This window comes from Arvicanthis niloticus, chromosome 11 (assembly GCF_011762505.2).
Source record: "Arvicanthis niloticus isolate mArvNil1 chromosome 11, mArvNil1.pat.X, whole genome shotgun sequence".
NCBI classification, from domain to species: domain Eukaryota; kingdom Metazoa; phylum Chordata; class Mammalia; order Rodentia; family Muridae; genus Arvicanthis; species Arvicanthis niloticus.
Genome location: NC_047668.1, coordinates 37,558,737 through 37,585,646, shown reverse-complemented (window position 1 = coordinate 37,585,646; position 26,910 = coordinate 37,558,737). Strand labels below are relative to the sequence as shown.

Genomic DNA, 26,910 nt, shown 5'->3' with positions numbered 1-26,910 from the left:
GTTTGTGTGTTTGGGTGTTTTGTCTGTGCACCATGTGTGTCTACACATGTGTGTCTACAGTGACCCAGATACCAAAAGAGGGTGTCTAATCCCCTGGAACTGGAGTTACAAACTGCTGTGGTTACTAGTAATTGAAGCCAGGTACACTGGAAAAGCAGCCAGTGCTCTTAATCTCTGAATCATCGCCCCAGCCCCACAGTGTATGTTTTTAAAGTATAAACTCAATAGATTTTATTTAAAGTTTCTGCTCCTTTATGTCATACCAGGTTCTCCACTAGGACCAGGGGGTCCGATGTCACCAGAATCTCCTTTTTCACCTAGAGGCAAAAAGAAAATTTAAAGTTAGCATTCGGTGGTGGTGGGGATATCCCTTGAGCATTTGGGGGAAGGGGGGGGAGATATCCCTTGAATTAGAATGTGTCAAGTTAAAAATCGTATTTACTGAAGCTGAGAGTGTAGCTCAGTGTATGTTTATACAGCGTGTCTGAGGTGCTGGGTTCAATTTCCATCACTCTTCATCACCGCACTCTGCAGAAAGCTCTTCAGGCTGTTTATAAATATGGATACTTGCGTTTTGTGGGATTTAGGGGAGCAACCAATGACATACTGGAAGTCAGCTCTGACTCCTCCCCTCAGGGAGTGTTTTACAGGCAACACTGTGTGATTAATTAACACCATGAGCAGATGAGAATAGGCCAGCTTTATGTCTCTTTATGTCCTCAGGAAAATCTAGATGAACATAAAATGGGAGGTGGGGTGAGCTTATGGATAGCCAGAGGCAGGAAGTTCTCTTTGTCAAACTCGCACACTGATAATCCCAAACTGCATCCCAAGTTCCTCTGGATCCGTTCCAGATAGTGTAGTGTCACAGAAGGACCTAACACCAGGACTCCTGCCTAACCTTTTGGTAGGTAGGTCAAGCCTCCTAACCCTTGCCATCAACCACCTCAACACACACACACACACACACACACACACACACACACACACAATAGTATAGAACACAATGAGAGCAATGGAGCTGTCCAGCCACTGTGAGATCAAGCCATGTGCCTGTGTCTGTGTGTGTCTGTGTGTCTATCTGTCTGTCTGCCTGTGTGTTACATGCCTATATCAGTCATTTTAGAATCCCTAATGTACAGAACTGTCTCCATGAAGGACCCCACACCTGAAGATTCATAGTACATTTGCATAAGGAGGGAAACATTTAGGCACCCTCTGCCCAACTCACTCCTCTGTGTTCTGTCAGGGGCATGACCATCAGAACCTCAGCCTGACCAGACCCAAGAAGACAGCCTCACCCAGAGACGAAGCCAATCAAACAATCCAAGCCAAATAAGGGTGGTCCTGGTCTCCATATGAGACTTGGAGATGTGCCCAGCACACATACTGTGTAGAAAAGAAAACACATTCCTTCTGTCTTCCCCTTGCTCACAACAGCATTGTCCACAGCAGCCAATGGGGACAGATGGCCTGAATGTCCACAGCCTGGGAGACTGTAGCACAGAACACAGTCTTCTGAGCAAATCACCCACCAACCATCTTCCTCACACCAGTTGTGCCTACTTGCAAGATGCCATCAGATCATGACTAATGGGGGATGGGGGGATGGGGAGGGTCACTGGACCCTGCCCATTTACATGTCCTTCTTCCCTGACTTTGTGTGATCTTGGAGTCTTGGTGGTCTCAGGAGTACCAGAGAATGTAGGCTAGGAAAGGTTGACTTTCCATAGAAGGAAGGACTCCATCACTATGACTTTCCAGTGTCACCGCTTTGGGGTCCTCCACAGTTTTGCAAGTAATCCCTGTCTTATAAGCCCAATAAATCCATTTGTCCTCTAGGTTGAATTTGGCAGGGTAGTACTTTAGTCTGTTGTTGGGACCTTAAGAGGAAGGGATAGACTTCATTTATGTCTCCCCAGGGAAGGAATTCTCAGAGTACTTAGAAAAACAAAAACATGGTTAATCTAAGAAGTAGGTGTTATTCCGTTTTAAAATAGGGGAATTTTGACAACTGCTACACGATGAATTCAGAGATCATTGCACTAAGAGAAACAAGATGGCCACACAAGGCAAACCCCATTATATAATACGTAGGATGGGCAAATTCACAGAGACAAGAAGCAGACTCGGGGTTGTCAGAGCTGGGGAGGAGGGAGAGAGTCACTGCTTAATGGTGCAGCGTCTCCATGGGGCGATAAAAAGCTTTTGGAAGCAATGGGCACGGTTGCATCATATTGTGAATGTGTTGGCACCACTGAACTGTGCAGCTGGAACAGTTGAAATGGCAGTTTTTATGACATTGATACTTTATCTTGATTCTATAAAGGTTTTGTAGCTTGCAAGTCCCTCAATGCTCTATGCTCATCAGGGCGACATCCCTCAGCACTCTGACTTATCCAGAGATGTCTGATAGCAGGTCCATCCCGGAGAAGAGACAGCTGAGCACCCACCTCCCAACACTCCAGGTCAATGGTCTCGTTCTGAAAAGGCAGCAAAGGGCTGCAGCAGATCCTTGGCATGCATCAGAACAAACCATCCAAACCATCCAAGCTCAGACTTCAAACCAAGACTTCTTCTGGCCAAGAGCCAACCTGCTCCAGTACAAGAACCCAGGAGACAGAGCTGGGACAACCACAGCCAAATTCCTTTATTGCCTCTGATCACCAACAGAGCTCTTCATCAGCCATTGGCCACCGAAGCTCAGTCTCCTCATGGCCAACCCACAACCGGACCCCAGGCCAACCTCAAGGAGACCACACGGGAAGCTACATGACCATCTTGTCCCCCTCGGTCCATGTGCTCAGAACATGTCTATTGACTGAATGCAAACCAAAGGACATTAAACAAGACAGTACAAAATTCAGCTATCCGTTAATTCCCTTGTACCTGATGTCCTAGCCACAGGGAGGGAGTCCTAACCTATCAAAATTACACACACCACGTATAGCATCAGGTGCTGCCTGACACTGGAGTTTCCAATCTGCCACCCTATGCTTTGTTCAGGCAGAGAATCATTCTGCAGTCTCAAAAGACTGGGAAAATGAACCAGGGAGGTGGAGTGAATTCATGACACAGCCCTTCCTGACCATGTGAGTCTCTCATCATTTCATCATGCCTATTAGGGAAGCTGTAACTGAGGATTTGGGATCTGGGTCCAGCATCCTGGAGGTTAAACGCTCTGCTCTGTAAGTGCTGCAGGCTGGTGTGACTCCACCCACCCTGATGTTCACAGAGCCAGCAATCCCTTTGGTTTCCCTGGAGTGAGAATACAGCGACAGAGTTTATCAGGGTGACACATGAAAACAGGAGCTCCAGGCAAAGTGGCCCAGTCAGTGGCTGTTCTCAGACACCCTGAGCCAAATGGGGAATAAAGAGAGAGAGAGATGTGTGTTGCAAATACCTTTTGCGCCAATGGGACCAATTTTTCCATGGCGGCCCACAGTGCCTTTCTGTCCTTTGTCCCCCATGTCTCCTGTAGAAAAGAATAAGGTCAAAGTTGATTGATGCAAGAGTGATCTAACATGGCCCTTCCTCACCATCTCACACACACACACACACACGATTGAACACCCCTCCTCTTCACCATCACAAATACACAGACGATCTAAGCACCTCCTCTTCTCTACCATGGAGTGCACGGGTGATTTGGCATGCCTTCTCCATATCATATATGCACAGGTGATCCTATGTGCTCCCTCCTCACCATCACACATGTGCACACGTGCACACAAGAAGAGACTTCACAAAGTACAGGCCCTTCAAGGGCACATATAGCTGTCACAGGGTGACTCCTCACAGATAGTCCACTGGTTTTGTTTCCAAAGGAGGAGATAAGTCACCCAGATGGCAGAATGGAGGAGGACAGACCAGCACTCCTGAGTCACTCAGTCAAGGCCAGCTCTCCTCTGAGCCTGGATCAGGAAGGACAGGTTCTTGTCCTGTGTCCTAGCTCATTGGTGTCTCCCAACCTTCTCACACCCAAACCAAAAGCATCCCTCTGGAATACAGACACAGCGAGATGCTCTCGGGAACAACAAAGCCCTGGGCACCTCAGGTTGCGTTTGAAGGTGGCTCTGCAGGAGACATATGACAGGGGGAGAGGTGACCAGAATGCTACATGCCTTAAGACTGCTTCCTGTCAGCAAAGATTTGCTCTCGTCCTACAAGGCCTCCAGCCCTTCTGCTATCCCTCATCCATTGCAAGATAGAGCAGTGGCTGGCCTTACCTGACCCCAGAAAACACTAATCTCTGGAATAAAGCTACACACCTAAGACCAGCTATCCTCTCCCAGATCCAAAGCAAATCAAGGCAGAAGACCTTTCTCAATGCTACGTCCTTCCATGAGTATCCTTGCTCCCTTGGTGATGCTCTTCGTAACCTTTTGGGACTCTCACTGGTGAGACACCAAGGCACAAGTTGAAAGCAAGCATACAACAAAACCCTGAGGAAGAGACAGATACTACCTTCACCATGGAAAGGCTCATGGGTGGTCAAGATGCCGCAGTCTTTTGATCTTCTGTTGTGTTGTGGTCACAGAGACAAATGCATACTCTCAAGACAGACAGGAGGGAGGACTGCACTGTGTGCTGATGAAGCACCTGATAGGACAGCACTCCCCATACTGGAGATGTTCCCTCAGTGTAAATCGGATGGAGTCCAGTGAGCCACAACTGACCGGAAAACACATCATCCATGGGAAGAGCATGAGAACAAAGTACTTGCTTGCGAAGCACATCTGTGCACACGGAATTCTTTTTTTTTTTTTTTTTTTTTTTTGGGGGGGGGGGGTTTCGAGACAGGGTTTCTCTGTGTAGTCCTGGCTGTCCTGGAACTCACTCTGTAGACCAGGCTGGCCTGGAACTCAGAAATCCGCCTGCCTCTGCCTCCCAAGTGCTGGGATTAAAGGCGTGCGCCACCACCGCCCTGCGAACGGAATTCTTTACTGCTTCTAAAACTGATCCATTGCACAGAGGCAGTTCTAAGATTACGTGACTTGACCAGGTTGGACTCTGAAAGTTCAGCAGAACCAGATCAAGAGCCATCCATGATCTGCTGATTTGAAAACCATTCTACTCTCCTGGTGCCAGGAGATGGAGCTGTGTGAAATCTCTGTGGGTGGAAGAGCAGAACAAGTCACTGGTCCAGCAGGGCACAGAGTATAAGCCGAGGGTACAGGGGACAATCCAGCAATTGCAACCTAGAGAAGATGTACAACTGATGGAGAGTTAAGAGGCACTGAGGTGGCCCAGACCAGGGGCCCTGACCCATCTGGAGGCTGAGGGAGGGCATTTGAGAAACTATAATGCGTCCATGGAGCAGTAGGGGCCACTAGAGAGTCAGGAAGAAGGGAGGGAGAGAGATGCTTGGTTGGGAAAACTGGCAGTGCTTGAGAAATGGACAAGGCAAGCACGGAGGCCAGCTGGTGGGTAGCCAGACAGCATCTAGGAGACTGAAAAGAAGCTTTTAACTGGCAAGTGTCTGGGAGTTGACAGCACCTCAGTGTTGGGATATGAGGTGAGGTCAAGGCTTCCAGCCTGGGTACCCAGGTGCAGAGTGGGTCATCCTAAAAGCAGGAAAGCCAGAGAGGGCACTGGGCTCTCATATCCTAGAGACAAGCAGTAAGAAAGGCAGTGGGTGTAACTTGGGGGCAGAATAGGGCTTGACGCTGGTAAAGAAGGAATCTAGAGGGATCGGAGGGAACCAGAAAAGACGGGAGGTGGGCTTGGCAGCAGCTCCATGAAGCCCTACCAGGGGACAGAGGGAGGGGGTTCAGAAGGGAGAAAGGCTGAGACCAGGGCAGGCAGCAGACCTATCAGGACATCAGTCAGTGCCTTGATCAATGAGTTAAGGAACAGGAAAAGAAAGGGAGGCTTTAGGAATTGTGCCCAATCTCTTGAAATCCTAAGACTCTGCTCACATCAGCATAGTTCATGCTAGACCATGCAATTGAGTTTTTAAGGAAATCACAAAAATAGCTGCTGTTTCAATGATGCTGTCTTTGGCTGCATGAAGCATGGATGCTACAGATTGGACATGACAAAATGACCCACTGAAACCCCACAGTGGAGGTGGGAACACAGCAGCTCCCCACGTGCAGGAGTCCAGTGCCACTGTTCCTGAAAGCCAGCCAGCGAGCTGAACTGTCCAGCCCAAGTTCACATCATGTATTTGGGAAATCTAAGGTTACGCTTGCCCATCTGCCACCTGGGGACTCTCCACCCCACTGCACTGCTCTTGTGCATAAAGAACAGATGGGTTTGTCATTCCGATCCCCAGTCTTGCCACATTCCCAGACAGACAGGGGCTGGGTAGATGATGGATTCTAGAAAAATAGAAACTAAAAATCTTACCCTGGAAAGACCAGTTCCCACTAAATGCCCAAAACCTTGGGAGATCTGTTGCCTGCTACCACAAGGCTCCCGAGTGTGGATGTACGATCTGTTGTGTGCTGTGTAGGGGAAGATGAGAGGGGATCCAGAGGTGTCTTGTCCTCCGTGGGGCTGCTTTCCTTTGAAAGGTCTAACTGGTTCAAGGCTGTGGTAGAGGAGAAGTCACACCACAGCTCTGCCTTCTCAGCCTTCCAGCCACATAAGGTAGAAGAAGGTTGGGTCCCTGAGGTGACAGACAGGATAAAGAGGCTCAAAAATCCCTGGAGGAAAATCACCTGCATCACAAATGCCCAAAAGTGATCTTTTTTTTTTCTTTCCAGCAAAACTCCCACCTTAACATAACAATCGATTAGCACTCTATTGTCCGACTACTCAGTCCGCTGGGCAATGAGAGTCCAGCATGAATCTGGCTGTCAGACATCAGCCACAACCTGAGGCTGATTTGAGAACACTTGGCTTCAGCCCATCCCTAACCCTCACAGCCCAACAGGAGCAGGGATTCAAAGCTGTTGCTGACACTTGGCTCCTGGTACCAGCTGGCACCACACTCAGCTCCTGTCCTTGGAGAAGTGTAGGTGCCAAGCCCTACCATCAGGGAACATAGGAACGAAGAGTGCGTGTGAAGAACAGGACACAGTGGAGACAGCAGCAACTCACCACAGAGGATGTGAAGGACACAGGGAGGCAGAGTCTGGAGCCCTAGAAAGCAAACACTGCCAGCTGGCCTGTGTAGGCAGCAGCTTGCAGCCTTTAGGGGGCCTCTTGGGTCTCTGAGTGCTGGACAATGCACATAACATGGATGCCATTGGTTTAAGATGTGCTGAGGTCTGGGGAGACAAGGAGTCAGACAGCCCTAAGTCTGCACATCCTCTCTGACCTGACACAGCTAAGTAACCCTGGATAAGTTGTTTAATCTCTCTGGGACTTTGTTTTCACCTCTGTAAACCTGGACTCTGGGCCTGGGTATGGCTTAGTTGAGAGAGTGCTGGCTAAGATGCACAACCCTTCAAATTCAATCCCCAGCATGGTGTAAACTGGCATAGTAGCACACGCCTGCTCGCCTAGCATTTGTGAGAAGACCGGAAGTCCAAGATCATCTTTGACTATATAATTTCAGGACCAGCCTGGACTACATGAAACCTGGCCTCAAAAAACTAAAGATGTAATCTGGATACAGTGGTTCACATCTTTAATCCCAGCATTTGGGAAGCAGAGGCAGGTAAAACCCTGTGAGTTCAAGACCAGCCTAGTCTGCATAGTTAAGTTTAAAGGCAGCCAAAGCTATAGAATGAGATAGAATGAGGCCCTGTCCCAAAATATATATAATACACAGGGTTGGAACGATAACTCAGTGGTTAAAAGCACTGGTTGCTCTTTCAGCAAACCTGGGTTTAGTTTTCAGAATCTACGTGGCAGCTCACAACCATCTATAACTCCAATTCCAAGGAATTCGACACTTTCTTCTGGAAACAGGCACACATATGGAATGTAGAATATATACATTCAAGAAAAATACTTACATATAGAAATTAATTCTTTTTTAAAATAAGAAGCTGAAATCCTGTAGTAAAGGATTTTGAAAGAAAACACCCACAAACAAGCCATTTGTCTTCTCCCCAACCACCACCTCAATGCCTGATGGCCTTGCTCAGTGTCTCTGTGCCACCACAGAGCTTGGCTCAGTGGCCCCTGCGCTGGGTCTACACCTATGAAACAGGCTTGGCAGTATGCCCCTAGTTGGATGCTAGAGAAACAGGCACACTACCCAGAACTGCACCTGGCACATAGCAGGTGGGACACACATGTCCCCAGCAACAATCATTCATCATCACATGCAGAGTCACTCAAGTGTCTAGAAGTGTGGCCACCCACGCAGACAGCCCCAAGGGCCGGGTGCATGTGCACCTGCACTTTACACAGTCCCAAGTGATTGATGGGCACCGAAGACAGCTAGGACTGGCTTAGACCTTGCTTCTATCAATGTATCTGAGATTCCACCACTGCCCACCACCCAATCCTTGAAGGCAGAAGGAGGAAGTGAAGGGTTACAGTGAGGTGTAAGGAACAAATGCAGACACTTCTCGTATGCCATGCCAGGACAGTGCATTCACGTGGGTCTACTAAGCTCAAAGCCACATCATTATCATTGTGTGTGTGTGTGTTTGTATGTATAATGTGTATATATTTGTGTATATATATATATATGTGTGTGTGTGTGTGTGTGTGTGTATATATACATTTATATACACACATATATATTTACATACATATACATTGGGCTAGGCTGGCTCTACATCTTCAGCACTGGAATTATGTCTTTGTGCCACTGTGCCTGACTTTTTCACATGGGTTCTGGGCCTGAACTCAGATCCTCATGCTTGCAGGGCAAGCACTTCGCTTGCCCATCACTTCCATCTTTTGAGAAGCTAAGCAGTCCATCTAAAAAGTCTGTGCTGAAGTCCTGCTCTGCAGGACCTGAGAATAGACTCTTAAAAGAGGCCATGGGTATTCGCTGAGGCCATAGGTCAGTCCCTGATCTAGCAGCACTGGTATCATTAAAAGGAAACACCGGATATTCACAGAAGACAGGCTGCACGGGGATATAGGGGAAAGGGCAGCTGTCTGCAAGTCATGGAGAAAAACAGCCCTGCCCCACCTGAATCTTGCGTTTTCAGCCTCCAACACTCAATGAAACAACTCTCCATAGTTCAAGTCTGTGGCTCTCCACAGCAGTACAAGTGTAGAGAAAATATCTGTATCTGTATGGATGTGGCACCTGTCAATTATAAATCTTTAGCCTACAGGCAGGAAATAGAAGGTGGAAGGCAAGAGGGATTCTGGGATAGAGCCAGACAGGAAATTTGCCTGGAAGATGTGATGAGACAGACATATGGCACCTGAGCACAGGTAACAAACCATGAGCCAGCATGTAGATTAGAATAAATGGGTTATTTTAAGTTATTGTCTAGTCAGAGAAGAGCCTAGCTACATAGCCAGGGTAGTTGAAAATGTATTTTGAGTCTGAATCTTATTTCTGAAAGTATGTGTCTAGAAGGAAGAACAACCTAACTTCTTCAACAAGCTGACTGACCCAGGTGTCTTCTGCTCCAGCACAGAAGCAAGTCACAAAAGGGAGGTGACTTCCACAGGTCACACAGTGAACCAGTGAATACCATTGTCCAGTGATTCCAAGCATAAACTACATGCAGACAGACCCAAGTCCTAGGTCTCCATTCACAAGAGTTCTGGCTGGCTTGGAACTCATTGTGTAGACCAGGCTGGCCTTGAATTCACAGGGATTTACTTGTCTCTGCCTCCTAAGTGCTGGGATGAAAGATTCAAGCTACCACATCCAGCTTTGCATTCACGTACCCTTGGATATGTTGTAATCATCTTTAAACTCGTTTTCTCACCTGCAAGTGATGTCCTAAATGTCACCAGAGCCCCAGGTCACTGTATCAGGAAGCCAGAGTGGCATGCGTAGATCATAGGCAGGTACCAAATGACTAGATTCTACCAAGACCAATGTCACCTGGGCTCCAAATGTGTCTCAGCTCTTGGACAGGAGACTTTACCCAAGACTTCCTCTGTAGTGGTATCCACAGGGTACCCCAAGCCTACTCCTCACTGGCCCAGGAAATACTGGAGGGTACACTTCTAAGAACCAGAGCTGAAAGTCTTGTGCAGGCTCATGGTCTTCCAGGCCTATAGGAAAGCAAGCAATGGCCACTTAGGGTCCTGCTGTAACTTGATTATGAGGGCTATTGGCCAGTGGCTGTGAGACAACCCTACCTTTCCTGTCTCACACCTCATTCCCTTCCATCCCAAACTTTCAGCCTGACCACTAGGCCCCAGTCATGGCACTTCATGCATGAAAAGACTGGGTACACTCACAAGAAGGCCAGTGAGACAGTCTGGGCTAGGCAGACAGAGCCATTGCCTCCCTGTGAACATCTTTGGGCCTACCCCAGTCCTGCTCTGACTCATCAGAACGAGAACAGCTGCTGGGAGCAGAACATCTGCTAAAGTCAGGTCTGGAGCTGAGCAACACAAACATACATACACACAGCATATACACACACATGCATATTAGACACAGGTGCCCACACACGTGAACACGCATACTACAGACACATCAACATAAACACACTGTCCTACTTTACTTTGTCAGGTTGACACAACCTAGTGTCCTCTGAGAGGAAAGCCTCAGCTGTGAAATTGCCTAGATCAGGCTGGCCTATGGACTTGTCTCTGAGGCATTGTCTTGATTTATTGATTGATGCATGTGAACCCAGCCCACTGTGGGCAGAACTATCCATAGGCGGTGGTCCTGGGTTACATAAGAAAGCCAGCTAAGCATGAGCCTGTGAGTAAATGGGAGAACAAGCCAAAATACAGAATTTCTCCGATGTCCCTGCCCCCCGGTTTATGCTTTGAGTTCCTGCCCTGACTTCCTCAATGAGGGACTGTAACCTGTATGCTGAAATATACTCTTTCTCCTCTAAATCAAACTGTTTTATCACAGCAAGAGAAACAAAACTAAGTAGAACACACATATACAAATATGCATACATAGAGTACACATATGCACCACACATAAGCATGACTGTACAACTAGATGCTTCATAATCATACATACATGTAATTATGCATGTATAGAAACACCTCAAACCTATATTCACATATGTATAAACAAATGTGTGTGTGCACATATATAAAATACATACAAATTAATTCATTCACATACATGTATGTTCATATAAAAATACAGTGTGCCATATACCATAAATACACACAAATATACATGTGAATACAAACTTATATACATAGAATATTTGTACACACATACACATGTTCACATATATATGGACACACAAACACATGGTACTTTATATATGTGTACTTGTATAGAGATATACAAACATACAAATAGTAATTTACACATATGTTGTTTGTGTGAGCATGCATGTTTACATAAAAGCATGTACATGTACATACAATGCAATTGCATGTGTCAATATACATGCTATACATGTGTATAAGCACATATGTATAAGCATACCATTGATCCTCACACAACCCAGGATAGTAAAGTTATTTAGCACAGAGTTAGTTTACCCAAAGCAGCAGAGGAGACCTTTTGCTACCTGACCCTCAACCATCACAGCTTCACATGGAATCGGCGGCTACTGCTGCTGCTGCTGGGACTATACTATCATTTGGCTGTGTTGAGGAAGAAGAAAGAATGAAAGCCTCTGTGACATCCAGAGGCTCATCCTCCATTTTTGGTCACAGACTTGTTTTAGCTCCGTGGGCAGAGTGGTGTCCTGGTTACAAGTCTAAAGCTCCTGCAGGAGCTTGTACTTCCTTCCTACTTCCAGGAAGGTCTTCTGGCTGCTCCCCAGGACAGCAAGCTTTGTGTAATATGCACGCTAGGTCAGCTGTGCTGAGACACGTTTAGAGCCTGTGCCTTTAAGCGGAGAAGCTTACTGAGGCACTCAGAATGCTGGGAGCCATTGTGACCTGCCGTCCTTACAGCCCATTACTCTAATGAGAAGTGGGGTGGCTCCCATTTGTTCTCCAGACACGCAGGAGGATAGGAGCAGACAGGCAGCTCGCAGCAGGTGCGTGATTCTTATTAATTTTAATGAAGATACCAGCGCCCTTTGAAGTGGAGATGGGGCAAAGGGGGCACTTGCAATTCGGCCTCCTCAGCGATTTTTATGAAGGATGGAGTGTGCACCACAGCTCATGACAGCCCAGTGCTGGCACGGCTGCCCTCCACTATCTGTGCCAGGAGGAGCCCCAGCCTCTATGGCAGGGGAACAGAGCGGCCACCCGCTCTTGTCACAGCGTAAATCTGGGAACCAGACAGAAAAATCTGGGACAGCACACACATATCAAGTCACATCAGCAGAGCCACTCAGTGCCTGCCACACAGCAAGCCACCCAGAAATGCAGATACTGCTCTTGTCTCAATAAAGGGCAGATGACAGCAGGCAATTCTGCTGGCTCCACTCTGCCTGGCTTTGTTTCAGTAAACTCTTGATTCACCAGCAGGCTTCCCCTTAGCAGGGGTCTGCTCACTCTGCTAGTCAGCCACTTCCTCCAGACCAGCCCCCACCCCACCCCCGTGGGCACAAGTTACATCTGGTGGAAGCTGAGCTGTCCATACCCAGAGTAGGGAGACCACTGCCCTAGGAAATGCTGCCTGCAGCAGCAGCACCTAGACCTATTAATACAAGCTAACATCAGTGCCTTCCAGAGGCTGTGGGGGGCTCAGCCAGAGCCAAGATCACCCAGGGAGTTCAAAGAGACTTAAAGATGTTACATCTCAAGAGATGTTTCAAACAACTGAAAAAGGCTTTCAGGGTACCAGTGTTAGGCTGAGCCCCAGGGACACAAAATTTAGGGCGATGTAGATCTGTCCCCGTTGCCCACATGCTGCGGGAGTGTCAAGAATAAAAAGAAATAGTGAGATGCTGCTCAACTGTGACACTCACCAAGCACCCATCACAGCATCCTTTGAAGGTGCCAGTCACTAACAGGTCCACCTCCTGGGATCTCCAGTGGATCTCATTTCTACAAGATCAGGCTATTTAAGTAGCAGTGGGTGACCTGAAGGCAGCTTCAAACTCGGCCAGTGTGAGAGATGACAGGCTTTAACCTCAAAGTGTGAGTCAAAATCAATCCTTCCTTAGAGTCACTTTGGTCAGTGTCCTGTCATGACAACAGGAAAAGCAGCCAGTTCACCAGGTGTGATGCTGCACGCCCTTAACCCCAGCGCTCAGGAGGCTGAAGCAGGAGGATGACTTCAAAGTGGCGTAGCAAGTTCAAGGCCACCCGGCAGTGGCACACGCCTTTAATCCCAGCACTTGGGAGGCAGAGGCAGGAGGATTTCTGAGTTCAAGGCCAGCCTGGTCTACAGAGTGAGTTCCAGGACAGCCAGGGATACTCAGAGAAACCCTGTCTTGAAAAAAAAAAAAAAAAATCAGAGCCCAGTAGCCTGTGATATCTCACACACACACACACACCTAGAGCCTGCATATCTCACCCCACATGGGTCAAATCAAGAACAATGACTCCTGCTGTAACATTTACTGCTTAACAAGCTATGGAGGTGCCTGCTTGTCTATCCAAATATGAACTCACTCTTGGACACAGGTCAAACCATGTAGCTCCCCTGAACCTTATAAAGAAATCTTTCTCAGGGTCTCTCTCCTCCGATCCTCTCCTATCCCAGCTCCTCAAATCCCCCACCCCTCCGCCACCACCGCCTCTGAATTCAGCCACCACATTTGTCTCCTGTGATACGTTTCTTCATTAAACCTTCTTGAATCTGTTCTGATCTGGTCAATGTTTTTACCCCCATGCCTTCAGCTGTCCTTCATTTCGGGCACAAGACTATAGTTATTTTCAAGGTCTAGAATATGCTGCTTTGGTTGAAATGTCATGTATTATATTTTGGTTTGGTTTTATTTTCAAGGGTTTTGTTTTTGTTATGTTTCATTTTAGAGACAGTATCTCACTATGAAGCCCAGGCTGGCCTCAAACTCACCACCCTCCTGCCTCAGTCTTCTGAGTGCTAGATGGTAGGCATGCATAACCACATTCATTGTATTTGGGACACAATACGATGAATTGCAAATAAACAGTACAATAAATGTGGAAGGAGAGAGGAAGTGAAAGTCCTTGGAGAAACAGGGCACAATTCTAACATGGCAGCAGCAAGCCAGGAGCACATACTTGGGCTTAGGATTGTATGTAGACCCCTTCAGGGGGACGCTGGAGCAGAGGCACATGCCTGGGCCCTACCTGCAGGTACTAGAGAGACAAAATGCCAGCGATCTTAATCCCCAAGAATCTTCCAATCAATGGGAAAGCAAATGTATCAAACCCACACTTTAGAGAGATTGCTCACACCTCCAGGAGGCAATGGGGAGGAGCTGGATCATCCCCAACAGATGGAACCAGAGGCTTCCGCAGAGCCCACCCACAGCACATACCATGAACAGATAGCCATAAATCATGCAGCCTTGTGGGGAGGGAAGCTCACACCTCACAGTGGGCCTGGAAGCTAGCCAGGCTGAAGGTGGGGAGCAGTAAGTCCTGGTACTTGGTTCCTGCTGCCTCATTTGCTGCTTGGCAACGGATCTGTTTGAGATGTGAAGAGAGAGAGTGAATTGGGATGACACAGTTCCCAGACTTCCTGAACAGTGCCCGATGTGGACATAGTTAGAATTGGCTTCAAGTTAGCTGAGGGAAGCATCTACCTCTCAAGTGACAGAAAGAGAGTAGCAATCATAGGAGAATGTTCTAGAAGCTATGCTGAATATAAAAGAAGGTTGGCACAAGTCAATGGCCAAACCCAGCTACAGATATGGGTCATGTTTGCAGTTGTGAGACATGTAAAGCCATGGGCTGGAGAGGGCTCTGGGCAGCCTCGGGACTGCTTTAAGAAGCAAAATGGTTAGTGTTGCATCTACACAGGACAGGGAAAACCCACCACCTGATGGACCTGGATTTCACATCCACAATCCAGTAATAGTCAGAACTGAAGCATGACTGGACAGAGCTGTCTAGAAGGAATCCAGCTGTGCCTCCCAGCACTGTGGCAGTGCCTGGTCTCCTTCCAGAGAGATGAGACCACAGCCTATAAGGCCCGGAGTTACAGTCTCCACGAGGATGAGCAGCTGCAGCTCGGGACATCTCTACTGTGCTCTGGATAGCTCATCCCACCCATCCAGATACATTTTCATGCGCTAGCCTGTGACCAGGATTCACAGAGCTTGCGACTGAGTTGCCCTGACTCCATTCCACTCCTGGGCTTGAACCAGATTCCCGGGAAGCCTACTTTTTTTTTTTTTTTTTTTTTTTTTTTTGGTTTTTCGAGACAGGGTTTCTCTGTGTAGCCCTGGCTGTCCTGGAACTCACTCTGTAGACCAGGCTGGCCTCGAACTCAGAAATCCTCCTGCCTCTGCCTCCCAAGTGCTAGGATTAAAGGAGTGTGCCACCACCACCCGGCAGAAGCCTACATTATTTTTAAGAGTTTCTATGTAGTCCTGGCTGGCCTGTAACTCACTCTGTAGACCAGGCTGTTGTCAAGCTCCTAGAGACCTGCCTGCTTCTGTCTCCTGAGTGCTGAGACAAATGTAGCTCACAGTGCTTGCAGTGAGCACTGAAGGGCAATTTGGGGAACAAGCTTGAAAACATCTTAAGGCAGTCTTCACATACTTTACGTTAACTAATAGAAGTAAATCTGAGATGGGTATGGTTTTAGAAATCAAATCGTGTTGTGTAGCTCAGACAAACCTCAGACTCATGATCCTCCTGCCTCTGCTTTTAGAGTACTAGAAATAAAGGTGTGTACTACCACATCCACCCACACTTGCAGATGCACACTCAGTCTAATGGGCAATCCCAAGATCAGAGTACATCTTGAAGACACACACACTACATACATACATACATACATACATACATACATACACGCACACAATACATACATACATACATACATACATACATGCACACACAAGCACACAATACATACATATATACACACACACATTCATGGCAGCAGACATTCAAGAAAATGTGAACCTTAGGTAAATCAGAATAAGCACACACCTCAGCACCCCAATTGCTGAATAAAAAATATGAGGAAACCTTTGCATCCTCTGCTGGAGTGATCTCCAGGATGCACTGTTAAGTGAAAGGAGCAAAGCGCAGAAGTAAGGCTGCTGCAATTGTTTGCACAAAAGGGATGAGACACATAAACGTGTTTGCCAGTTCATAAGATCGCTCTGCAAAGCTGAGTAAAATGTTATCAAGAGCCACGGAGATGACTGTGGTCCTTTTGCAGCAAATATCTTTATACATTTTGATCTCTGACCTGTGATAACATCCCATTCATCACCTGTGAGTTATTTCTATGAGTAACAGGAAAACAATTAGATGTAAAAGTTAGTGCCTGGGGTTGACGGAGGAGTATGATGGTCAAGTCTCACCAGACAAGGGCCTCACGGTGCACGAGCTCAAAACCACATAGCCTGTGCACTTGACCAGGAGGAGTCCATAAGTCAGTCTTCAAAATTTTTAAATATGTTATTCTAATAGTTTTTTAAACAGAAAGAGACTTTCCAATGTCCCAAGGTCAGCTGTGGTGCTGACCAGTACGTGTTCTCATGGATAGGACACACATGTTGGGAGCACTCTTCTTTCTCTTCTCTGTTCATTCACTTGTTTTGTTTTTGAAGACAGGGTCTCCTGCTGTGTAGACCAGGATAGCCTGGAATGCACAGAAATCCATCGGCCTCTGCAACCAGAGTGCTGGGATTAAAGGCCGCACCACCATGCCTGGCTTGAGAATGCTTTTCTTTACAGCTTTTTCTTTTCTTTCTTTTCCTTTTCCTTTTCCTTTTCCTTTTCCCTTCTTCTCCTTCTTCTCCTTCTTCTCCTTCTTCTCCTTCTTCTCCTTCTTCTCCTTCTTCTCCTTCTTCTCCTTCTTCTCCGTCTTCTCCTTCTTCTCCTTCTTCTTCTTCTCCTTTTCTTTTTCTTTTTCCCAAAACAGAGTTTCTCTATATAGCCTGTCCTGGAACTCAGTGTGTAGGCTGGCCTCAAACTCAGAGATCCGCCTCTGTCTGCCTCCCAAGTGGTGGGATTAAAGGCATGTGCCACCACCGCCTGGCTATATAGCTTTTAAAAATGAAAAAAAAAAAAAAAAAAAAAAAAAAAAACGTAAAACTAGATAAAGGTTGACAAAATTATGTGAGTTCAAAACCAGCCTATTCTACATAGCAAATTCTAGGCCAGTCAGGGCTACATAGTGAGATCCTGTCTCAAAAAAGGGGGGGCTGGGTCAGGCAGTGGTGGCGCACACCTTTAATCCCAGCACTTGGTGGGCAGAGGCAGGTGGATTTCTGCGTTCAAGGCCAACCTGGTCTACAAAGTGAGTTCCAGAACAGCCCGAGCTATACAGAGAAACCCTGTCTCAAAAAACTAAAAAAAAAAAAAGGTGGGGGTAACAAAACCTTGGGACTGAAGAGATGGCTTGGTGGTTAAGAAGAACACACACTGTTCTTCCTGAGAACCTGAGTAGGAGTCCCAGCACCCATATCAGGTAGCATGCAACTGACCATAACCACCTCTCCTACTTCCGTGGACACTTGCATTCATGTGTATACACCACACACACACATACAACTAAAATAATAAAAACAAATCTTTTAAAAATTAGTGATTGCTGCTTTTCAAGAGAGGCCCAGTAGACATCGAAGGTAACTCCAGCTCCAGGGGGTCCAACACCCACTTCTGATCTCCACAGACACTGACGTCACATGCACAAACCCATACACAGACAAATACATATACACATTATTTAATAAAAATAGTAAAACATTTTAAAATATAATATAAAATAGATGGTGCCACCCTATAGATGGCAGCCACACACACTGGGCACCTGCTGTTACCATAGGCTCCTTTCATGTATAATCATGTATGTTCAAATTCCATTACATGTATATAAACTGGAGTGTTTCCACCCTCTAGCTCCTCCCCTTGGACATCTAGTTCCTGAACATTCTGATTCTTTCAGTGGCGTGTCCTGACTCCTTTTTGTGTGTAATGTGGTTACCCAACATCCACAGCCTGGTTCTCTACATGCGTACTCTCATTTCTAAACATGCATGTTTTCATCCCTGTGTGTGCATGGCTTTAACTCCACTAAATATGCAGTTGAGTCTCATCAGCCTCCCACAGGCAGAATCACATTGTTTTATTAAAGTGGAAACCACTCAAGTGCCACGAAACCCCGTCTGCTCTGTAGGTGGGTCAGCTACCACTGCAGTGCCCCAGCCTCTGCCTTCCCTCCTCCCACCCTTCCTTCATGGCTGCACTCTCATTTAACACGTAGTCAATATCCTGAACCTTGGCATTCAGGGACTCACCACTGTGTTTCCGGAGCACAGTGTTTAATCTCAGGGCCTGCAGGCCAGCACTGTGCCTTCCTTCAATAACCTATGTCTCAGTTGCTCTCTGTCTCCTCCAACTTCCAGCCACCCCCTCTCCCGCTCCCATCCCATGGAGGAAGAAACTGTGAATACCTTTTTCTCCTGTAGGGCCAACTCTTCCTGGCCGTCCTGGGGCTCCTTTGTCTCCCTTTTCTCCTGCATCCCCTGTGGAAGAAGTCATATCTGTTTAGTCACAATCTAGCTAGGACAGGACTATGGTGCTATGCATCCATACAGAAGACTAGAAAGGCTCTCACCCATGGTGCAGCCAGCCTGGCCCTACTCCCTGCCCACCCTCTCACATGCTACATCCAGCATCACTAGAGTGAGCTCTGGGTATCCAGGTCTAAGCTTAGGGTGCACTTTCCCTATGCTTCTTTATTTTCCCTATGCTTCTTTATTTTTTATTCTCCCTCCATTGTCCCTTCTGGGCTGGTTCCCAATCTTCTTCCCACCATATAGGACTCTCTACAGCACTCCAACCATGAGGATAAGTGAGGAGGAGTGTATCAGGTGGCCCCCAGAGAAACATCATGTAGGCTGGTGACATGCTGGGAAAACAGACCAGGCTATCCATTGGTCCTCTCAGCATGACGCATGGAGCACTCATGGTGTCCTCCCTTGTGGACTGCCTGAGATCAGTAAAGTATGCCCTCCATGTTTGGGGGTTCAATGGAGAGATACGAGACAGAGGTGTAAATAAGCAGTCAGGACTCATGACAAGATGAGTCCATGGGGATGGGGGCGGGATGGGTCACAGGGAACCAATGGGCCACACCTATTCTCTAATCTCAACCCCAATCTAACCCTGATCAAATGACCTTCCTACAACACAAGTTTGATTCTTCTTTTCCCTTCCTAAAAGACAGAAAGTCATCAAAGGCTTACACTGAGTTATAGACCAGTCTGGCCTCAAACTCCCAGAGATCTACTTGTCTCTGCTTCTTAGTCTACACATCCTTGTCTATAGAGTGAATCCCAGGCTAGCCAAAACTACAGAGTAAAATCCTGTTACTAAAGGAAAGAAAAAGGAAGAGGAAGAAGAAGAAGAGATAGAAGAAGGGGAGGAGAAAGGGAGGGGGAGAAAGAAGAGGAGGAGAAGGAAGAAGAGGAGGAGGAGGAGGAAGAGGAGGAAAAGGAGAAAAAGAAAGAGACAGAGACAGAGACAGGAGATATGACCTTGTGTGGCAATGAACGTGACAGCAAACCCACTGGGGAGGCTCTGATTGAAATTCACCCTCTCAGCTAGAAAGCAGTGGCCAGAAGAAGGAGCTCACTCACTTCCCATGAGACAAAACACTAGGATGAGGAGTTCTCCTCGCTAAGAAACAGTCATCTGTGGAGCCCTGATGGTTTTGTTTTGAAGTTATCAAATTGAGGTCGAAGAAAAAAAAAAAAAAAAAAAAAACAAACTCATAAATGCCCAAGCCCATCTCAAAGGAATTCCAAAGAGCAGAGAAAAAGAGAATGCCTGAGCGTCTATGAAGAGCTGCCAGATGCACTTTTCAGTGCTGGGGTGGGCGTGAAAGCAAGAGCACAATAAAAGCCTGAGGAGAACCGCTGAAGGGGGGAGGGGGGGGATTTGGGCACGTGTCAGCAACAGTGCAGAAGGAACATCACCAACAAAGAGTACATTCCGTGAGCTACCCAGGAGGAAAAATATTTTAAGTCAAATTGACATGAGAAGTCTCATTAGTCACAGAGGGTATAGGATGGAATTGAAGCACGAACTTCAGCAAAAGTGACATGGGATGATTCAGATCGGATGTCTCCCTAGTGAAGTGGCTTTTAAGCTGAAGCCATGCAGTGAGCAGGAAGCAGCCAGCCAGAGCCGAGGAAAGAGACATGGATGAGCACACAGACTAAAGGGAAGCTAAGGCTGACCAGGTGAGCCTGCCAGGGATAGACTGAAGGGCTGGGCCACAGGGGACAACACCACAATCACCTATAGAGGAACAACAGCAAAACCTACCACTGCAGAGACCCACCAAAGATGGGTAAGGGTGGTGACATGCTGTCTTTCCTAGTACATACACCACAGTGTGTGTCACAGTAAGCAGCTATCATGGCCCTTCTCTCCATGAGGCTGAAATCTCTGGTCTCCCAGAGCAGCTGAAGGAAGGCCTCCACCACGGGAGGTGCATCGGCAATATTCACTGAGAGGCAACCCTAAGCACACCTTCCAGCTTTTCCAGAAGTTTTCTAGAAAGCTCCTGGAGTTTGCGTATGGCTCTCACTCATTTGAGGCAGACAGGTGGATGTACATAAGTGAAAACATAGGCCAGAGAGCTGAGTGACAGGCCCAGGTCAGACTCTGAGCCTGACCACAGCCTTTGTGGTCCCTAATGCCTACCTGGATTAGGGTAAGGCTGAGTGAACTAAACCATTATCCACTACATTGTCACTTACCTACCTGTCACTTACCTACCTGACAGCCCCGCCTCTTAAGAAAGGAGGCAAGAAGGTCACTAAGCCCACCACCCGACTTCCCCTTCCTCCTATGTCTGTGTCTGATTTTATTGAAAACTGCTCATCTTGATTCCTAGCTCTCACCAGAAGACACTGGCACAGCACTTAACACTAGAGCCGGAATGAGAAATACCACACCAATGAGGACATTTTAAAACATGATGCGTGAGGCTGGGGTGATGGCTGTAAATGCTTGCCACAGCAAGCCTAGGACTGCAGTTGACTCCCAAACTCCATATAAAAGAGCAAGCATAGCAGTACACACTTGTAATCCCAGTATTGGAGAGGTAGAGGCAGGAGAATGCCTGGGGCTCCTGGTTAGCCAGATTAGACTAATTGGTAAGCAGCAAGTCAACGAGAGACCCTATCTCACAAACTAAAGTTGATGTACCTGAGGAACAATAGCAGAGGCTGACCTCTGGCCTCCACACACAAGCACACACGTTTGTGTACACACACACACACACTCAGAGAACCTGCAAAAAAATGTCTATCTCGCCGGGGCAGTGGTGGTGCATGCCTTTAATCCCAGCACTTGGGAGGCAGAGGCAGGCGGATTTCTGAGTTTGAGGCCAGCCTGGTCTACAGAGTGAGTTCCAGGACAGCCAGAGCTAAACAGAGAAACCCTGTCTTGAAAAACAAAACAAAAAAATGTATATCTCTCAATTAGAAAAGCTTCTTCACTTCAATGTTATTCTCCAAGAAAATCTTCCCATGTCACTCACAGTAACTAGATGGGGACAAGACCTCTGAGCTTCCCACTGCTGACCACCCCCCCCCCAAAAACACCTTGATACCAAGATTCTGAAGCTCCCCCTAATGCAATTTCCCAAATCTATCCATGATTACATTACATCATGAAACTACTTTATCATAAAAAGTTGTTTTTGCTAGATATGATGGCACATGCCTTTGATCCCAGCACTCCAGAGCCAGAGGCAGGCAGAGTTCTTGGACTTTAATTCAGTCTAGGCTACACAGTAAGTTCCCAGCTAACCAGGGTTTCAAAGTGAGATCCTTTGTCTCAAAAAGAAATTTGATCTCTGCCTCTAAAGGGCAACACCCAAGATAGTGGAAACCTTCTCAGGAAGCTTGAGTCTAAATCCAGCTGTTCCTGGAGACCGTAGAGAGAAACCCAGAGTGGTCATTAAGATCAAAGATGTTTCCAGCACTGCTTAAAGCTCAGGGGGTGGCTGGGAGGGGCTCCTTACCTGTGTTGATAAACAAACCCTGGAGAATGTCTTGTACCTGGGATGGGATTTCTTTGACCTTCTCCACTCACACAGAGAGCCCAGCTACACAGAGCTCTTTTTCCACCCCCCATGGAGTTCTGAGGAGCCATCTTTTTATCAGAACAGGTTGACATTCCATCTGCTATCTCATTCTCCACTCTCACTAGCACTACTTTCTCTTTGCTCATAGAAATAACTTACCACTTGAGTCTTCTCAAATCAGATCTAGATCTGTGAACACAAAGCCTTCAGCCAGGTCACCCTTTGGTATTATCTGACCTGACAATGAAGGGGTGTGTCCATCATTTTCACGCAGATCATGGAATACTTGGATATACTCATTGCCAGTTGAAGAAAAGCCACAGGCATCCCTGGACTGTTCTATTTGCAAATGTTTCTGCAAGCGGACTTTATCCCTATAGGCCATGGGATGTAAACACTGTAGCATCAGAGAGCAGGGAAAGGATGACCTCAGTGGTCCAGCTCATGCAGGAGAGGATCACATGAGTGGGCCTTCATACAAGGCTCCTGAGGAGAAGGCTGTGTTGCATATACATCACTAACCAGAAATCCACAATTTCTTGGCTGGAGAGAGTTTAAATGTTATGGAACCTTGGTCTCCTAGTCAGGGAATCCCAGGCCCAATCTGAAAGTTCCCAGGATGCACCTGGTCCAGAGCCAGTCTTTGTGAGTGTGTGCTGAAGTGCCAGGCCATGCAGGAGACTGAGACACCCAGAGGCATGAGCAAGGCAACACCAGAGCAGCAGAGTAACCATTACCTTTGAGGCCGGGGACAAGAATCTGCACAGAGCAGGTGTCCTCTGTGGTCTGCTGAGGACATCCAGATGGCAGCAGGGACAGGAAAGCCAGGCTAATCAACATGCCTGCAAGAGCCAGGCCCTTCATCATCATGAGTGCAGGCAGGACGCTGACTCCTGGAAGAAGGAAGGCATAAACAGTGACAGGCTCTGACCAGACAGTGCATTGCAAGCAGCAGGCCATGGTTGTGCGACCTCCTCTGAGTTTTGATGCCTCTCTCACTTGCTCGGTCACATACTAGTGTCCACTGAGAGTCTCTGAAGTTCCCAGGCAGCGAGAGCACCATGTGTGCCCAGACCTCTTTCCTTAAGTCTTTGCTGAAGGTCACTTGCACTTACTAGGCTCCCTCAGAACAAGTCACTGAACACAAGTCCTGCCCAGAAGGTCCAACTTATCCTTACTGCAGAGACTCAGGCTCAAAGAAGACAATGACCCCTATGCAAGACATGGGCCTCTGGCAGAGGTGCAGGACAGGGACAGCCAAGTACAACAGAGATTCACACTAGATGGCTTGAAAGCAGAAAAGGAAGAGAGGAGAAAGGCCAACAGTAATGGCAAGAAAAAAAGAAAGAAAGATATATTAAAAACTGGGTCTGGTGGCTGGGGGAGGGGGTTCCTCTTGGTGCATCAGACCCACACAATGGTATCAGCATTGTCTATCCCAGAAGACTTCTGATGCTTCCTGGCACCTATCCCCTGGGTCAGTCAATCACTTAGCAATATTTCCAAGTGCAGCCTTCTGCCAGGCACAGTTCCATGTGCTGGGGTAGAGAAAAAGTTCCTTTCCAGCCAAAGGAGACAGACAGGGGCTGGCTGGAGAGATGGTTTTGGTGGTTAAGAGTACTCTGCACTTGCAGAGGACCCAGGTTCAGTTTTCAGGACCCCCATGCTGGTGCACAACCACCTGTCTTCTCCCACTCCAGGGAGACCCAATGCCCTCTTCTGGCTTCTGTGAACATTGTGCATACACACATGGAGGTGTATACATACATAAAAATAAATAAATTCTTTTAAAAAGAGGCAAAGGGATTGACAAACCAGAAGCAACCAAGAAGAGCAATCTTCCCCCTGGGAAAAGAGGCAGGGCGTGTGTGTGTGTGTGTGTGTGTATGTGTGTGTGTGTGTGTGTGTGTGTCGGAAACTGCATTCCTGGTGAAGCAACAAGAGGTGATGCCTCTGCATGAATGGAGCTTGGAGAGAAGTTGCCTGGCCCTGTGAGCAAAAAAGGAGAAAGAGCCCCGAGGGAACGGAGTGAAAACTCAGAGCTGGTGTTACTGTGAAACCTTTGGGGTCCCTGAAAACAACACAGAAGCTTTTGATCAGGGAATAGCTTTATAAGAGGGACACTTGGCTCTTCTTTGGAGACTGTATTTATTGGATAAATGGAAGTGAGGAGGCCAGACAAAGGAGATCACCACAGTATGCAGTAGCAAGGGGTTGTGGGAACACCATGGCAGAGGCGGAGAAGAAAGGCATAGTTGGGGTGTGTTGTGGAGGCAAGACTGATTGGTTTTCACTGGATTCCATGGAAATGCAAAGGAATGGCCAGCTACGGCTCTGGAGAACAGTGTTGGGGCTACTGAGAAGAGAAAGCATGGGGGAGGGCAGGGAAGGGGCTAGATTTGTCTTTCCAGACAAATGGTGCTCCCATGGCTAACAAGCTACAAAGCTTGGGTGGACGGAGCAATGGATTAGCTTGCCCAACTCAAAGATCAAGACGCTCTGCACCCCACCTTGACTCCAGCCATCTAGTCATCAGACGCCAGACATGAACAGTTAGAGCCAGTGAGAGCACCCTGTTCACCTCTCCACAGAGAACAAATCAAGGCAGTGAGGGCACAGACCTCCTAGAGTTCTAGGAGCCTTTGTAATCTGCAGAGTCCCCATCCGGCTGTACTGACACCCACTTTGGTAACACCAAGCCCCTACTGCAGTTGCTCTCAAGGATGGGTTCTCCCCAAAATTCTGTGGAGTCAAGATGTCCACAGACATACTGTCACTATTGTGTCCGACAAGGAAAGCTGCATCTGGTGATGAACTAACTGTCCCTGCAGTGTGAAGGGACACCATCTGAAACTCTCTGAAAAAGAGTCCCCACAAGAAACAATGAAAGAAAAGGTTCAGTGGCAGTAGATGGTGACTGCCTACCTAAGCAGAGGTGGGGCTTAAGGATGGAGGTGAAGAATTGAAGGGTATAAACCAAAAGGATTACACTCACTGATATCTTGGGACCTTACTGAAAGTCCAGAGGTTCATAATGCAAAGCTGTCTCCATCCTTCAAGGACTCAGGAGAGGAAGACCTTGTAGAGTTCAAACCACAAAGACAATGCCCTGAACCTGCAGAGCACAGGCTCTGCTGATCTCAACACTGGTCTGGCTTTAAGAGGCTGGGTTTGAGGCCTGGCTCCCTCCCTCTGAGCCTCCCTCACTCTGACTCTGAGCTGTCGGTGATTGACAAGGTCATCGGCCCTTGGCATACATATCCAAGCTTGTAGGGTGGTAGGAAAGAAGGAAGCTCTGGCAGTCAGAGGTTAATTAATGCGATGCCGACTCCTGTAATAGTCGAATCCTCAAAAGCCGTGAAAAGCCAACAGGCAGAAAACCTGACTACATGCAGAAGGGCTTAAGGGGAAATGGTAGCCTGGGAAAGCATTCTGTTTCTACTGTGTTTCTGCTTTTATTAAGAAAAACAAATCAAGGAAGACTACAAAATCAGGATTGGGAGCAGAGGATTTCACACATGGCTAGGCTTGTGGGGTGGAATGGAAATACACACCGACACCCACCCACCCATGCATACACACATACACACACATATACATATACACATACACACATACATATACACATACACACATACATATACACATACACACATACATATACATACACATATACATATACACACATACACACAAACACATATACACACATATACATATACACACAACACACATATACATATACACATACACACATACATATACATACACATATACATTAACACACATACACACAAACACACATATACACACATATACACACATATACATATACACACATACACAAATGAGAGAGAGAGAGAGGGAGAGAGAGGAGAGAGGGGGGGAGGAAAGAAGGGAGGGAGGGAGAGGGAGAAGGAGAGGGAAAGGGAGAGAGCTGAGAAAAGTCACCATGGACAGGAAGCAGCTTTCTCCAGAGAGGCCTGGGTACAGACTGCTCAGCTTCAGCGGGAAGGTGCATGCTGCAGCATTGTTTCGACTCCCTTCTAGCTTCTCACCTTTAAGAGTTACCTACACAGATCTACATGCATAAATGCATGAGAAATATAAGGCAAAGCTTACAATCCATTGTCACACATGGATTACTGCTCTGCTGTCGTCGTCGTCCTGAAATTTCCAGCAATTTAAGAAACGGGAGTGAAAGCCTGTAGGTAAGCATGCTTCCCCACAGTGCTCTGAACTCAGCTGTTACCTAAGCAGCTTCCTTTTCTGTAGAGCTACAAAGATAATAATAAGCCATGTATGGTGGTTCACACCCATCAGCTCAGCACTTCGGAAAGCAGAATATGAAGTTCATGAGTTCAAGGCCAGCCTGGGCTCCAGTAGTGTGTTCCAGGCCCATCACCTGGCTAGGGATACGTAGTAAAATCCAATATCATCAAGCAAAAAAAGAGGGGCTTAAGGGTGTTAAAGAGATGGCTCAATGATTAAGCCATACACTGCTCTTGCAGAGCACCCAAGTTTGTTTCCCAGCTGCCTGTAACCCCAGCTCTAGGAGAGCCAATGCCTCTGGCCTCTCCTGGCACCTGCACACACATGCATATACGCATAGACAGACGTAGCCATATATACATAGTTTTTAAACAATTCAAAAGTCTGGGCATGGTAGCCTCTGTTAAGCACATGAGAGGCAGAGAGGATTCCTGTGAGTTTGAGTCCAGCCAAGGCTACAAAATGAGACCCCCATAAAAACAATCAAT

At 47.3% G+C, this 26,910-nt stretch overlaps 1 protein-coding gene across 2 annotated transcripts in view; it reads right to left on the bottom strand.

Annotated features, from left to right (window-relative positions):
- Positions 1 to 26,910, bottom strand: part of Colec11 (collectin subfamily member 11) — a 30,628-nt gene that overhangs the window by 1,401 nt on the left and 2,317 nt on the right. For both annotated transcript variants that reach the window (XM_034514230.2, XM_034514231.2), the window contains exons 2-5: positions 22,888 to 23,043; positions 18,501 to 18,572; positions 3,404 to 3,475; positions 264 to 317 (exon numbers count right to left, since the gene is read on the bottom strand). In XM_034514230.2, the coding sequence (XP_034370121.1) occupies positions 264 to 317; positions 3,404 to 3,475; positions 18,501 to 18,572; positions 22,888 to 23,020 (331 nt within the window). In that variant the 5' untranslated portion in view covers positions 23,021 to 23,043. The remainder of the gene's footprint in view (positions 1 to 263; positions 318 to 3,403; positions 3,476 to 18,500; positions 18,573 to 22,887; positions 23,044 to 26,910) is intronic.